Here is a 17,500-nt window from a genome sequence, read left to right as displayed (position 1 = left end):
TATGTCTTAATCATTTCTCACCTGAAACTTACCTGTTATCTCCAACTACCTTTTATACCACACTTTCTCCACCACTACAGACCTGGTCCCTATTCCTCTCTTATCCCCAGCTACTCTACAAAACCTCTATCATAAAAAGACAGAAGAGAAGCAGGTTCAAACTCAAGAGGGATACCCAGACAATCTATATTCATTGATGTGTGGATGGTCATTATATACTATAATAAAATATCAATAATCTGGTTGTTTATGTGGGAAGTTATATGACCAACACCATTTTAGTGTGTCTTGAGAGGGTCATTAGGCCAATAATAACACATGCACTGGTCCAATTCCACTTCTTTATTGTTAGTTGATTATATATCTAACCAACTAATTAATTGATTTTGACGTGGATAATAGAATGAGAGTAGTGAGAGAGTGGTGGAGAAGGAAGTGATAGAAGAGAATGTGACAGGCAGCTACATGAGGATGCTTGAGAAGGACATTGGATAGAGAACCAGCACGAGGGGTGTGATGGGTGGTAGGGAAAGCAGAGTAATGATGTGGGAAGTGATGTTAGTGAGGAAGAGAGAGGGATTGTGTGTGATAGGTGAGGGTAAAATGAAGGAGGAGAGCAAGAAAGATGGGTCGTAGTGTGAGGATCATTGGGTAAAAACAAATCTGATACCATCAGCATTTCATAGACGTTATGTTGGAAAAGAGTGACAGAGGATGATGGGTGGGTTTCAGTATGAATTGGTCCAATCCACGCATCAGTACCCAGGTAGCAGGGAATAGAAGAGAGTGTGTGATGGATGGGAGAGTAACGTAAAGGGAGTTGCCGATGGTGGAAACATTCAACAACCTCTCATAAACACCACTTTCATCTTCCTTTCTGATCAATAAAGATGAGAATGTTCATAATTATTCCTGGCCCACTTCACTCCAATGATGTCTCACTTCTCTTTAGTACACTACCTTACAGCATGATCCTCATACACACACACACATACGTATAGATGAATTTAGCTGAAACTAAACTCAACTAAACTAAACTCTCATATTTATACACACACATACATAATGGAGTTGAAACATCTGGCCATGTTGTAGACAATAATTTAACCAAATATATTTGATTCTGTTGTTAACTTAAAGATCTTATTTAATTCTCAATTAATGCAATCATCCAACTGGAATTTCTCTGTCTCTATATGTGGACACATATTTCATGTATACACACTCATGTATACACACATACATATACAAACATATATACACACAAAAATATACATATTTTATATTATTATATTTTATATATGTATGTATATGTGTGTGTGTGTGTATATGCACATATGTGTATATTTAGGGTGATGGTGGTGTAGGAGAGCAGATGCTGTTTATTATAACGTAATATATGTAAAAATAAATATCACTGAGGCCCCTTAAGTACATTAACAGCCGTATCTATGGCTGGTCCTTACCCTTGGGACCAGCCTAGATACGACTGTTTAATGTACCTAGGGATTAGTAGATGCTGTGGGGGTGGGGGTAAGGGTCTGATATGAGAGTGCCATTGGTTGGGGTGAGGGTGGTGTGTATTGTAATGGTGGAAAGGTTATGTGCAGTAATGTACACACACACACACACACACACATATATTTATTCATATATATTTGCTTATATATATATAAATACATATATACATACATATATATATACATATATACATATACATATACACACACACGTATGGATATATATACATTCACACATATACACAAAAATACGCATATATATATACATATATGTGTGTGTGTGTGTATGTGTAGTAAAATTGTGAAATTATTTGTAACAATAATTATCTTCTTCACAAAACTAATAATAAAGACATGAAATATTGAAAAGCTGCCATTCCCTCCCTCCCTCCCTCCCTCCATCACTTTCCTCCTCCTCCTTTGTTCTATAATGACTGTTATGATCATTTTACATTTCCATCTAGCCTCTCCACCCACCACCCTTTTTCCTTCTCTCTCTCCTTTCTCTCTCTCTCTCACGCCCCCCCCCCCAGTTACATCCATTACTGTCGTCCCTACCACCACCACCACCACCACCACCACCACCATATTTGTTCTCTTCATCTTCCTCTTCTTCTTCTCCTCCTTCCTCTTCTTCTCCTCCTTCCTCTTCTTCTTCTTCTTCTTCTTCTTCTCCTCCTCCTTCCTCTTCTTCTTCTTCTTTTTCTTCTTCTTCTCCTCCTCCTTCTTCTTCTTCTTCTTCTTCTTCTTCTTCTCCTCCTCCTCCTTCCTCTTCTTCTTCTTTTTCTTCTTCTCCTCCTTCCTCTTCTTCTTCTTCTTCTTCTTCATCACAGTCTCTTTCTGTCGTCTGCTCTTGTTCTTATTTTGATTACCTTTTGTTGTTTTGGATGTTTTGCCTGTAACTGCTGCTGCTGTTACTCACATTGTTGTTCGTGTTGTTGTTACTGTTGCTGTTTACTTATCCAGTGACAACACAACTGATCAGGATGGGGTGTGTGTGGGGGGTTAAAAGGGAGCAGCGGGGTCCTTGTTATAACAATATGTAATATATGTAAAAGTAAATATCACAGAGGCCCCTTAGGTGCATTAACAGCAGTATCTAGGGCTGGTCCTTACTCTAGGGGTTAGTAGAAGCAGGTGGTGATGGTGTCGGTGGTGTAAGGGACTGATATGGTGGTGCAGTCGGTGGGGATAGGAGGAGTCTAATGAGCAAGAACAGCAGTTAAATGTGTGTGTATGTGTGAGAGTATTTATAGACACACACACACACACACACACACATATATATATATACATGCACACATACATACATACATACATATATATATATATATATATATATATATATATATATATATATATATATATAAATATATATATATATATAAATGTATGTATGTATATATATATATAAATATGCATATATATATATATATATATATATATATACATATATATTTCTATATGCATATATATATATATATATATATATATATATATATATAAATGTATGTATGTATATATATATATAAATATGCATATATATATATATATATATATATATATATATACATATATATTTCTATATGCATATATATATATATATATATATATATAAATGTATGTATGTATATATATATATATAAATATGCATATATATATATATATATATATATATACATACAGGGTGTCCACCAAGTCTGGGTACATGGTGATTAACACATACTTTAAGAAATTATTATTTCTCATATTTAATTGTTTATGTTATGATTTTATTTACTCCACATACCCACACCTGATGGACACCCTATATATATAAATATATATATATATATACACACACACAACATGAATGTGTGTGTGTGTGTGTATTTAAACACATCATCATCATCATCCTTTAATGTCTGCTTTTCCATGCTTGTATGGGTTGGTCTGGTCTTTTTAACATCATGTTTGAGGCTCAGCAATCTGAGGAGGTCTGCCTTCACCTCTTCCTCTCGTGTTTTCTTCAGTCTCTCTAGACATATACTCATACACACACACGCACACATACATACACACACACACACACACTAACACTAAGGAAATTAATCTATTTTACTTAATTATTTTGCTGTCAGAACTTTCATTTTCAGAAAAAGTTAAAACATTGATAAGTTCTTTTTAATTATTGAGAGAAACATACACTCATTAAAAAGAAGAAAATTCCATGTAATTTCATCTAAAAATATACACCTGTTATATAGACAAACCTTCTTGGAACAGAATTGGACTTCATTTCGAACAGTAGAATATGATAACTCTGCTGCAACAAACTCTTCTTACAAGACATCGAAGCTGGCTTGGCCATACTTTTCGTCAGTCTCCAAGGGAATTCCTTCACTCCTTTCCCAGGTTGTTGGCACAACTAAAGACACGACTGGCAATGGTAAAGGTGGACATGGAGTCACAATCAGGCCCCCATGTCAAATGTCTTCAGCAGTGGAACAAGGAGTGGGTATCCATTACAGCCTCAACTGCTGCTGACCATCAGATGTGGGTCAGCATTCGTGTGGGACGTGGTGAATTCGTTGCTCGGGTCTGGCTTAATCCACCCCAGGTGAATACCAGTGAAAATAAGCAAGTTGGAACAAAATTATATGAAATTCACTTCAAAAGCTAAATACATTTTATTTTCTGCAGTCAGTCAATATTATTGAACAATAAGAAATAAATATATTAATACTGGTCATAAATATAGCATTACTGGTAGTAAATATGTTATTACTGGTCATAAATATAGTCTTACTCTTACTGAAGGAGTTTAATGTTTATAAAAATAGGCAGAGCTGACTTCAATGAACCATTAAATGTTTTCTGACTCTGGATGTTAAATTGTTATTATATTCATCTCTGTTTCATTGCCAACCAATTTTTAACTCTCTTGATTCTGTCCATCATGAAACCACTTGAAGCCCTATGATGAAAACTTCATATTTTAAAATAATCTACATTAAGATTTTCCACCAAAATTTCATGAAAATTTATGTTCCAAACACCAACATAATAATGTCCAAGATTTTCTTATTAAATTCCTTCAAAATATTCAAAATAAATTGAAATAAATGCCGTTTGTCTCAATAGAAATATGGTAAGGAAAGGGTTCAAGCCAGACGGTATTGGTGTAGAGATATTTATACATGCGTATACATACACACACATATATATATATTCATATACATATATATGTGTGTGTGTGTGTGTATGGTCTATCAGTTAGTGTTCAGCTAACAATCATAATTTAACAGGTTCAATTCCTGGATTGGCAGTGCATTGTGTCATTCTCTTCCAGCATGACAACATAGCCAAATAAACAATAGAGAGAAAGATTAGCAGTTTCCAGACATACTCTACTACATGTAGTGAGTACTCTTTCTTTGTAACCCTAAACATGTTTACTGTACATACATACATACATTATGTGTGTGTTGTATAAATGTGTATAGACATGTGTACATGATTAATGTATGGGTAAATATGTGTGTGTTTGTGTGTGTGTAATGTATGTATGCATATATGTATGAGTTGTATGTATGTATCTATGCATACTTATATGTTTATATATGTATACACACATACACATTTAAACTCCATACGATATAAATTACAGTTTGGTACACAATGCAAAGCACTACATTAAATACACACACACACAAACACACACATATGTCCATAAAGAGAGAGAGGTACATATGCATAAGCATACATACTCTTAAACAGATATATATACATACATATTTATATACACCCAATCACATATATATATATATATATATATATATATATATATATAACTGAACTGGGCTACTAATATATCAATACAAATCATATACTAATACCTCCTCTCACTACTCCTCCACTACATAGCAACATTACCCCACTCTCCACAACACAACCTCCCCCTTCCGCCCTCAACTCCCTCTCCAGTCTACTGTAAAGATATGACATTGAAATATTATGATATGTCATAGTTGAAACCATACTTCACGACTTACAGCTCTTTGTGGTGTGTATGACTGTGTGTGCATTTGTGATGGTGAGAGCCTCTCTGTGTGTTTGTGTGTTTATTTCGTGTGTGGGTATTAGATATATGCATTCTAATGTGTATATAATGTCTGGCAAATCTATATGCATACATGTACACACATAATATATATATACACGTACACATGCACTTTCATGCTTATGCATGTGTATATATCACTCTCTTTACATACATACGCATGTGTTTGTATGTGTGTATGTGGGTGTATAAGAACAAATATGTGTGTGTGTATATATATATATATATATATATATATATATATATATATATATATATAAACATACATACAGATATATATACATACATACAGATATATATATATTGTACAAATGGCTGATACGAACATGCACCACTAACTGTACTATTGTGTACTCCACATCACTGACAACCAAAGTGAAACATGTGCACACATATACACATGCACACATATACACACACCATACATGCATGATTACTTCCATGCTGTGTAACATCACCCTGACATGTCCTAACATCAATATCAAGTTAAACAACCATGATTTGTGTTCCACATTGCCTTTTTCATGTTGACTACAACAAACTCTCCATCAGCCGTCTCTCCCCCTCTTCCTCTTCTGTTTCCTCCAGACACACTCTACCTCATCACTTTAATCCCTCCCCCTCCAAACTTTGGTCATGCCCAGATTTGAACTGGTGAACTTACTCTAAGTTCAACCATACAGAATAAAACAATAACAATAAACTGAATGGTCACATGCAGACAGGACGCGGTTGTGTAGTTATGATGTTTGCCTTCCAGCTGTGTTGTGGCTGGTTCAATCCCAGTGCATGGCACCTTGACCAAGTCTCTTATTATAGCCCAAGTCAACAAAAGCTGCAGAAGTGATTTGGCAGACAGAAACTGAAAGAAGCTCATCATATATATATATATATATATATATATATATATATATATATATATGTATACACATGTATATATATTTGTGTGTGTGCATGCATATATATATATATATATATATATATATGTCTATATATATATATAAATATATATGTGTACATATGTATGTATTTATAGATATGTATATACATCTATATACATATATACATATGTTGATGAAACAATTGTAAACCATGGAATAAATGTAATACAATAAACTCTATTCATCCCTTATTCTATATATATATATTTGTGTGTATATAGAAATACATATATACACACACACACATGTATGTGTGTATTTAAGTATGTAGATATGTATGCATATGCTTGTGCATGTGAGTGTGTGTGTGTGTACGTTTCTATATATATATGTGTGTGTGTGTGTGTATATATATATACATACATACACACATGCACGCACACACGCACGCACACACACACACACACACACGCACGTATACACAATTGCCACAACACCTATGTGCACAGATGCAGCAATCAGTTCGCATATGAAAACAAATAAATTTTCTCTCAACATTTTTCAAATAGAAAAGAAGTTTGTATGAAACGTAGAATCCGTTCACGTTAGCCAGAGGCATGAAGGCTTCAGGCTGGTGCCATTCTATGCAAATCAGCCAAGGGGAAGACAGGAAAAGAATATGAGGGATGTTGCCATATCTGCTAGTGGAAAACATATTTTGCAGACATTGCTGGAAAAATGTGAAAGTTTTGTGAGAGTTTGGGGATGGATGTTGAGAAAGCTGTGAATCGGTAGAAGACAGGAAAACTAGAGGAAATTATCAAGAGAGAAAGGTGTGGAGGAAGTTGAAGTGTTTACCTGTCAAGACTGTTGGACAATATTTTAGAGTTTTACATAATTTCTCATTCTCACAAATATATCAAAATATTTCGTTTATTTTTGTGTTTCAATTGAAAAAGAAACTAAAACAAGGAAAAAAAAAAAAAAAAAAAAGAAACTCCAGAAATTTCACAAAGTTTTTCCATATTTTCATCATCAATCACAATACAACGATCTGGATGATATATATATGTATATATTTAAGTGTTTGTGTCTATATATATATATATATATATATATATATATATATATACATATATATATATGTATCTATGTATGTAGGTACGTATGTATATATATATATATATATATGTATATCATCGCCATCATCATCATCATTTAGCATCAAGTTCATATACATACCATACATACACACACATAGACATGCACACACACACATACACACATATGCATATATATACACACATACACACATATGCATATATATACACACATACATATATACAGATTCATACATACCTATCTATATGTGTGTGTGTATATATATATATATTTATGTATCCTTCAAGTTATTCCTGTATTTCTCTGTTTTGTTTTTACTTTGTTTTCAGTTTGACAAAACAATTTCTCCAGACAACTGCACTTTTACAAGTTCATTGTTGAAGTTGTTTGGTGAATATATGAATATTTTAAAACTGTTTTCTTCTCCAAACCATTTTTGGTTGTCACAACGAAACTCCGGCAGAGCTGAAGGTGATGTTGTGCCTGCAAGAAGCAGGAAGCTAAAAAGAAGACTGTGAGCAAACAACATTAGTTACAACGATTTAAAGTTTAATAAAAAAAATATGTTGTAGAAATAGGAAAAGTTTATATTGCATATACACACACACACACACACACACACACACACACACACACACACACACACACACACACAAACACACACACATATATACATACATATAATGCAAGATGTAAAATGTAACATATAACAATATATAACTGATTACTATATGTACATACATATATATATGTATGTATGTACATATGTATATATATGTATGTGTATATATATATATGTATGTGTATATATATATGTACACATACATATCTGTGTGTGTGTGTGTACTAATATATTTATAAATAGATATGAAAGCATGTATGCATATATAGAAAGGGATTCTGCATTATGTTATGTACAAACAATAGTTATTGTTATTATATATATATATATATATATATATATATATATATATATATTACATAAAAGGTAACCTGACTACATGTGTGTGTGTTATTGGGGAAATGCAAGAAATTGACACTCAGCACATTCAGGAGGATTTATTTATAAAACTTAATAACATTTTGATTCAGCTCCATGCAACTCAAAGTTTCATAAGCTGCTAGAATGAAGCTTAAGGACAACATCAACTCCAAGATTCGTTCTAAGACCAGGCCTTATATTAATGGATCAAAAGGATGTCCCATATGCTCACTTGGAAAACTTATAAATCTTCAGGGACTGTAAAAAGACTAAAAGTGAGATTTCCTCATCATGTCCTCATCATATTTTAGGGGAAATTAGATATAAACTGCCAGACAGGCAATAACCCATTAATTTGATTGCAATTGTATCAAGCTCCAATCTGTGGATATATACCCCCTGTGCCATCATGTATGTAGCAATATATCCATTTTTCTTACCAAACTGTATGTACACCCAATGAATGTGCAGATGGCTAAGTACCAATAACCGTCCTATATGTATGCATTTGCTCATCTACACTAAAATTACCGTGTCATTTGTTTGAAGTCCTTTAGTCATTGTTTTGTTAATGTTCAAAGGGTTTGGGGAAATGTTGCCTTTCTTGGAAACAAATGAATGTTTGTGACAGGAAGAGCATCCAATTTCAACAAATTCTGTCTTACTCATGACAAAATAAAAAGTGAATGCTAAAAGGAAGAAAGAGGAGAGGGCTAGGGTCAGGATGGACATACCATATCTTATATTGTGTGATGTTATCAGTAACATACTTGATACTCCAAGCAATAGCAGAAAGCATACTCAACTTTGCCATAAACATTTACTCTCCAATTGTCCATGAAGCATGTTTGTAAACATAAATGTATACATACAGACACACATACACATACAAGCACATATATATATATATATATATGTCTGTGTGTGTGTATATATATATATATATAGAGAGAGAGGGGGGGGGGAGAATGAGTGAGTGAGGAGAGAGGGAGAAAGAGATAGATAGATAGATAGATAATGTACCTGAATAGTGTACAATCTGACAGGTTGGATGTGGAGAGAGAGATTGGGAAAGAAAGATTTAGAGAGGAAATTGGAGAGTGAGACACTGAGAAGAAGAGAGGGAGGGAGAGAGAGAGAGAGAGAGAGAGAGGTAGAGAGAGAGAGGGAGAGGAGAGGGAGAGAGAGAGAGAGGTGATATTATATGCTAGAGGTGTAGAGGTCAGCCATACATCATAAGAAGATGGCAGAAAGATTGTGTGTGGTGAATGGGAGATAACTTAGTGGTGGGCAGAGGAGATTTGGTAACAACTGAGAGTAGTGATGGTATGTGTGTGTGCGTGTGTGTGTGTGTGCGTGTGCCTGCATGTGTGTGTGTGTGTGTTTCCTGCAGCTGCGTCGATGTCGGTGACTTTGTTTGGCTGTCTGTGTTACAGACACACAAACACACAAGCTCATGAACATATGCACACACACATATAATACATAAATATATAGGCACACTCGTGTATGTATGCATATACAATTATACACATACATGCACACATGCAAATGTACATACACATACATATATACATGCATACATGTATATATATATACACATTTATATATATATGCATACACACAAATACATACATTCATGCATGAATACATACATACATTTAGACACAAACACACACACATACATAGGCACATACACACACACACAACTTTGTATTTATTCTTAAATCGTCATTGTGTTGTAGTTTTTGTAATCTTTATAAACATGCATATATATATATATATATATATATATATCTATATATATATATATATATATATATATATACATACACACACACATACATTTTTTAAATCTTTTTGTCTTTTACCTGTTTCAGTCATTGGACTGTAGCCATGCTGGGGTACTGCCTTGAGGAATTTCACTCAGATGAACAGACACCAGTACATTTTTTTGCTTTAAGACTGTTACTCATTCTATCAGTTTGCCAAACTGCTAGGTTACAGGGACATAAACACACCAATACTGGTTGTCAAGCAAGGTTGGAGGACAAACATGTACAAACACACACACACACCAACCCATACAAGCATGGCAAATAGACATTAAACGGTGATGATGATGATATATATATATATATATATATATATATATATATACTACAGGCTTCTTTGAGTTTTCATCTACCAAATCCACTCACAAGTGTTTGGTTGGCCTGAAGCTATTGTAGAAGACATTTGTCTGTGGTGCCACCTGTAACCCTGCGGTTGGGAAGCATATTTCTTACCACACACGCAAACCTGCACCTACACAGCCATACACACACACACACACACACACACACACACACACACACACACAGATATATAAACTCCAGTCTCACCGCAGTTATCTCCCTTACAATCACCAATCTTTTTATAACACATCTGTCCATTGAGTGGAAATTTCATTCTTTAGTCAGTATCATAATTATATTTATCATATATTATAATTATATTTATCATACACCTAAATTATATGTATCATATATTCTAAGTTTTTATCCTAACAGTCATCATATATCTCAATAATATTTATCATATTTCTATTTATACTTATTAATTAAATGGATATATAGTTATCATGATTATATTTATCATAGCATAATAATATTTATCACATATCTAAATCATATTCATCATATAGCATAATTATATTAACTATATCGTATAGCCATCCTGCCATATTCATATTTATGATATAGCCTAATTGTCAACAATTTTCATAATTTTTCTGTCAAGATTACATATTTCAGTAATTGACCAGTTAACGATATTGAAACTGTAAGTCACGACTAGTCTGGCTAAAGTATTGATCACTTCAATCCTGTTTCTTGCATTCAGTTCTGTCTTGAGTATTGCCCTTACCCTGCGATATCATTCTCTTCTGATCCTTTCCCTCAACATTAAATGTTTGATTCCATCACCTTCAAATACCCCTAGGTATTTGTAGCTCTCCACTGGTTCTAACTCCTTTATGACATTCTGCTGGTCAAGATTAACGTTGGATGTTTCTGTCATTTTTTCCTTTGAAGGTAGTTTTTGCACATTTATCGAGGCCAAATTGCATCCTGATGTCATCACTGAATTGTTTAACAATCGCTAGTAAGCCCTGTAGTTGTTGATCATCTTTTGCAAAGATCATCCATGTAAATGAGATAATTTATATTTTTATTAAACATTTTATAGTCGTATTGCACACCATTGAGCAATTTTGAGAGAAGTATTAAGGCTAGACAAAAGAGGAGTGGTGACAGAGAGTCACCCTGGAAAATACCACATATTATTATTATTATTATTTGTTGCCAGTGCCCCTGGACTGGTTCTTGTGCGGGTGGCACATGAGATGCACCATTTTGAGCGTGGCCGTTGCCAGTACCGCCTGACTGGCTCCTGTAGGATTTTCGAGCGAGATCGTTGCCAGTGCCCCTGGACTGGCTTGTGCGGGTGGCACATAAAAGACACCATTTCGAGCGTGGCCGTTTTCGTGCGGGTGACACGTAAAAGCACCCACTACACTCTCTGAGTGGTTGGCGTTAGGAAGGGCATCCAGCTGTAGAAACTCTGCCAAATGAGATTGGAGCCTGGTGTTGCCATCCGGTTTCACCAGTCCTCAGTCAAATCGTCCAACCCATGCTAGCATGGAAAGCGGACGTTAAACGATGATGATGATGATGATGATGATTTATATATTTATCAACCGACCCCTGATTCTGCCATTATTTATATGAATTTTACAAATGATTCTTCCTTCTCTATTTTCAGGCAGAAACTCCACCATTTTAATAACCATGAACCTCAGTACACTGGTCGGACTGTTGCTTCTGTTGTTTCTTCCTGAAGGCTTCACTGTGGACCTCACTTACCATATAGAGGAAGAAAGAAGTCCTGGGACCTTTATAGGGGACATTGCTGCTGACTCCCCTCTACTAAATGGTTTTCTAATTGATGAACATGAAAGGATCTCCTTCAGTCAACTCCAACGGAAAGTGTCCGGAACTTCCCAACTGTTTAATATCACTAAACACGGGAGATTGTTGACAGCTCAGACATTGGATGCTGAAGTTTTGTGTATTTATAACAAGGAATGTTCTAGAATCATTAAAGTTGCTGTTCATCAGAAAAAGACATTTATGAAGATCTTAAAGATTAAAGTCATAATAGAAGACATCAATGACCACCAGCCTGAGTTTCCTGTCAAAGAAGTCGACCTTCATTTCCTTGAATCAGACAGAACCAAAACAGTGAAACCAATACCAAATGTCATTGACAAAGACATTGGTGTCTTAAATTCTTTGATAAAATATGAACTTCGAAAGAACCCAGATGAACCATTTTCATTGTCAGTCACCAAACGAGTTGATGGCAGATCAAAGATTAATCTTCTTTTGGATGAAGAATTAGACAGAGAAGTTAAAGGGAATTATACTCTTCAGATTATTGCTAAAGATGGAGGATCTCCACCCAAAGTTGGAATTTTAAATGTCCAAATTTCAGTCATTGATGTCAATGACAACTTACCAATTTTCCACCGGAATACCTTTAATGTCTCCATAAAAAGTAGCCACAACAAAAACAAACCCATTATTACATTGACTGCTACAGATTCTGACATTGGAGAAAATGGTAAAGTTTTTTACCATTTCAGTCCTAAAACATTAAATGAAGACAAAAAAAATTTCTATTTAAAACCAGATTCTGGTGAAATTTTATTAAAAGAAACCTTTGTTCCAGGTCAAAAACAAACGTACAAATTATTTGTGGAAGCTATTGATGGAGGTAAACCTTCACTCAGCTCCACAGCTCTGGTTCTTGTCAATGTAATCAACCAACAGAACAATAGTCCCATGATTAGTGTAGACTTTGTGTCTGCAATATCAGAAAATTCCACTGCAATTCCTGAAGACATTGAAGTGGGAAGTTTTATTGCTTATGTGATGGTCACTGATGATGACTTGGGGCAAAATGGTGAAGTGACATGTGACCTCAAACATGAAGTATTCAAACTGTTGAGTTTAGGTTCTAAAGAATTCAAAATAACATTAAAACGGTCAGTCGATAGAGAAATAAAAGATTATTACCATATCACCATTAGCTGTGAAGATCAAGGAACTCCTCCATTGAAATCTAAAAGAAATTTCTCCATCCAAGTCATTGATGTCAACGATGTACAGCCTCAGTTTACTAAAGTCACATACAAATTCCTCACCTATGAAAACAAACCCCCAAATTTCCCTATTGGCTTCATTGATGCTACAGACCCTGATTTGGGGCCTGGGGGAGAGTTGACATATTCATTAAAAGATGAAGGTAATTTGCCCTTGTTTATAACAAAAAATGGTTTCATATTGACAACCCAGTCACTAGACAGGGAGCAACAAGATGTATACAGATTTAAGGTTTTTGTCAAAGACAATGGGGTGAACTCCCTAAATAACACAGCAAACATTATTGTGGAAGTGATGGACGAAAATGATAATGCCCCTTACTTCACTTTCCCCAGTGTTAGTCCCTTTAGTTTAGACATTCATTATTATCCCCAGAGTAAGAATGACATCACAGTCCTGCGGGCATCCGACAGAGACAGTCGTGAGAATGCATTTCTCAGGTACGAAATCATCGCAGGTAACGACAAACATTTGTTTTCTGTCAATTTCTACACAGGGGTTCTGTCTTTCTCTCGAACAGTTTACCAAAATGATGCTGGGTCATATGACCTGCAGTTTATAGTGAAGGACAGTGGGACCCCAGTCCTGTCAGCAACCACTGTTGTGGCATTAACACTGACTGTCAGTAATGAAACCTTCACGGCTTTCTCAGCTGTTCAAGTCCAATCTGAAGACATGATAGACGTGAAGCTGGTGATCATCATAGTCGTTGTAGCGGTGCTACTGTCCATAGCCATCGTTATTTTCATCACAGTGACTGCAATCAGGTGCAATAATCAAAGAAACAATACTGCCGCAGAGAATCAGCCATACCAATCAAGGACGGAAATGAAACAATTAATTTACCAAACCAGTAACCCTATCGTCCTTGCAGGGAACCCAGAGGAGATGTTAAATAGAAACACACAATCTATGAAGTCTAAAAATCAGTTTTATCCAGAAGAAGAATCACAAAATGAATGGAAAACATCAACAATGGTAACAACTTTACCGAAATTAACAAAGGTAAATTATGATGATTATTGATGGGTTTTGATGGGTAACGATGCATGTCTATGTTGTCAACCTCTCACTTCACAGCAATCTTAAATTTGTTGCTTGAATCACATTTCATTTCCTTCGTACAATTATTATTAACCAACATAATTAGCAAAACTAAAATGAGTTGAGGGAAATAAATCAAGTTGCTAACGACATTAATTTAAATTAATAAGTTAAGGAACAGTTTATTGAATGATGAATGCAAACTATTCTCAATGGATTCAAATTTCCCCCTAAACTGGAGTAAAAATAAAGCAAAGTTATATCAAGCTGTTTATTTTGCTGATGAGGTCAAAAAAGATTGAAACATGCTCATAGTTGTCTCCATTGTTTGCTAACAAAGATTTTGTTTTATCTCCCCTTTGCTGACACTCACCACTAGGATATATGTTTTCTTTCATCACCTAAGAGGTAAATTTCAACTAATTAAGAAGCTTTTGATATGGGTGAGCTAACTCCAAGCATAGTAGTTATCTATACTTCTCTCATCAGAGTTAAGGGATTCAAAGATTTAAAATTTTAAGAGATATGAGAGTTTTTATATATATATATATATATATATATATATATATATATATATATATATATATATATATATACAGATATACATACATATTTATCCATATATATTTATCCATATATACACACACACACATCCATATGTGTGTGTGTTCTTTGATTCACTCTTCCCTTTCCTGTTTGCTACCACCACACTAACACTCCTCCCACCATCTCATCGTGTTTCATATTAATAGTATGAACCTTCACTTGCATCTTTATATATACATGTATGTGGGTGCCTGTGTATGTGTATGTATGTTTATGTACATGTATATATATCTATATCTAAAACTATCAATCTATCTATCTATCTATCTATCTATATGTATGTATGTATGTATGTATGTATGTGTATATATATGTGTGTGTGTGTGTGTGTGTGTGTGCGTGTATAATATATATGACTGCTGCTACTGCTTCTACTACTACTACTACTACTACTACTACTATAGCTGCTGCCATTGCTGCTGCTGCTGCTACTACTACAAGTGTGTTGTAGTGTGGTTGTTGGATGAAAGTTAAAGTTGCTCCTGGTCTGGTTTGAACCCAGAAGGTTGAGAACTGAAGCTAGATATAGCAAAAGCTACAACCAATAATTTAGAACCTTATAACCCATGGCCAAAAATATCAAGGGTTAGGGTTGGGGGTCGATGGACTTAAGTATGTGACTGGTATATATTCATCAAGCCTTGAACAATAAAGGGCACAGCTGGATTTGGCAGGATTTGAACTCAGGAAATAACAGACCAGAAATAAATATAAAAATACATTTAGACTTTGTCCCTGATTCTGTCACACAATGCCACCGTTAAATAGTAGCGACGGCAATGATGCTGACGATGATGATGACGATGATGATGGCAATGATGATGATGATGACGATGACATCTTTCTCTCTCAGAACCCGTTATAGCCTACAGTAAGGCCATGGGGAGATAACTCATAATGCCCTTTCTATCAAGAAATTGGGGAGGGGTGAGTTAGTAGCTCGCAACATCTTCCCATCCAATATGCTATGAAAACTTTCAAAAGAAACCAAAAAATATGACAAATCAATGTGTTTAACAATATAGAATAGCTAAATAGAATAAGAAAAAAAAAAGGATAAGAGATGGGAAACAGAATCTGCTTTGTTAGGATTTGAACTCAGAACTTAAGGGAGATAACTGAGCACCATCAAATACCTTGTCAACTGCTCTACCAGTTCTGCCACTAGTAACAACATTAGTTTAATGACTGCATCTTGGTGAAACCCTTGTCGACCTTATGTGACTAATTGATCTGTTAATTACATCTTTTTGACATCCAGCAGAAAATAATGATGATGATGATAATAATAATAATAATAATAATAATAATTAGCTTCATTTTACTTTGAGAGAATTTTTTTTTTTATTTTTGTTGTAGAGGTAGATTGGTTGTATGAGAGAGGTTCCCTGCCCCCTGGCTGCAGATCTCCGACTTCAGCAGAGCAGAGACTCAAAGAGCAGCAGCAGCTGTGCCTCAGTGTGGTGCCACCCTTAACACTAACATCCAGAATCACTTAGGATTATTGTCTGCTTTCTTCTTTCTACACAACATTTCATTCATGGAACTCTGAATATCAACAACAACAGCCCAATCCATCCTCCTCATAATCTTCCTCCTTCTGGAATCTGCAACTTGTCTGTGTTTCTTTGTGTGTTCCCTCCACCTGCCATCTGTTCTCTCCCTCATTTTAAATTATAAAAACAAAGATTTATAAATATATAAAAAAAAAGAAACAAAGTACATGTGTATGGTGTGATTGAACCCCTGACCTTTCCTTCTGTGACTCACCTGAAACACTTACTAAAACAACATATCATCATTGAAGACAGTCACTTTTTAGTCACTGGTCATAAACTAAACTGTCTGACAGATATTCATCATATTTTTCTTCTTTTTTTTTATTTTATACAAGAAAAGTTTCATCAGACATTGCGTTTATCAATGTTTAATGCCTAAAAAATACATGTAGCAATGCGAAATTCAATTTGTTAAATAAAAGTTACTCAACATGTAAGACATGTGTAAGGATCAGACAATGTTTGTCAAACACAGAA

The 17,500-nt window shown here is 34.8% G+C and overlaps 1 protein-coding gene across 2 annotated transcripts in view; it reads left to right on the top strand.

Moving 5' to 3' along the window:
• The window catches only part of LOC106872616 (protocadherin-19), a 49,259-nt gene that overhangs the window by 28,530 nt on the left and 3,229 nt on the right, over positions 1-17,500 (top strand). The window contains exons 2-3 of one of the 2 annotated variants that reach the window (XM_089362134.1): positions 12,412-14,819; positions 16,824-17,151. In XM_089362134.1, coding sequence (XP_089218260.1) covers positions 12,438-14,819; positions 16,824-16,829 — 2,388 coding nt within the window. In that variant the 5' untranslated portion in view covers positions 12,412-12,437 and the 3' untranslated portion in view covers positions 16,830-17,151. Of the gene's footprint in view, positions 1-12,411; positions 14,820-16,823; positions 17,152-17,500 lie in introns of those variants that run through there. The other variant, XM_089362133.1, reaches the window with a different exon arrangement.

This window comes from Octopus bimaculoides, chromosome 14 (genome assembly GCF_046866305.1).
Source record: "Octopus bimaculoides isolate indiv1 chromosome 14, ASM4686630v1, whole genome shotgun sequence".
Lineage (NCBI taxonomy): Eukaryota > Metazoa > Mollusca > Cephalopoda > Octopoda > Octopodidae > Octopus > Octopus bimaculoides.
Note: the sequence above shows the minus strand (reverse complement) of the source record. Positions and strands in the feature narration are given on the sequence as shown.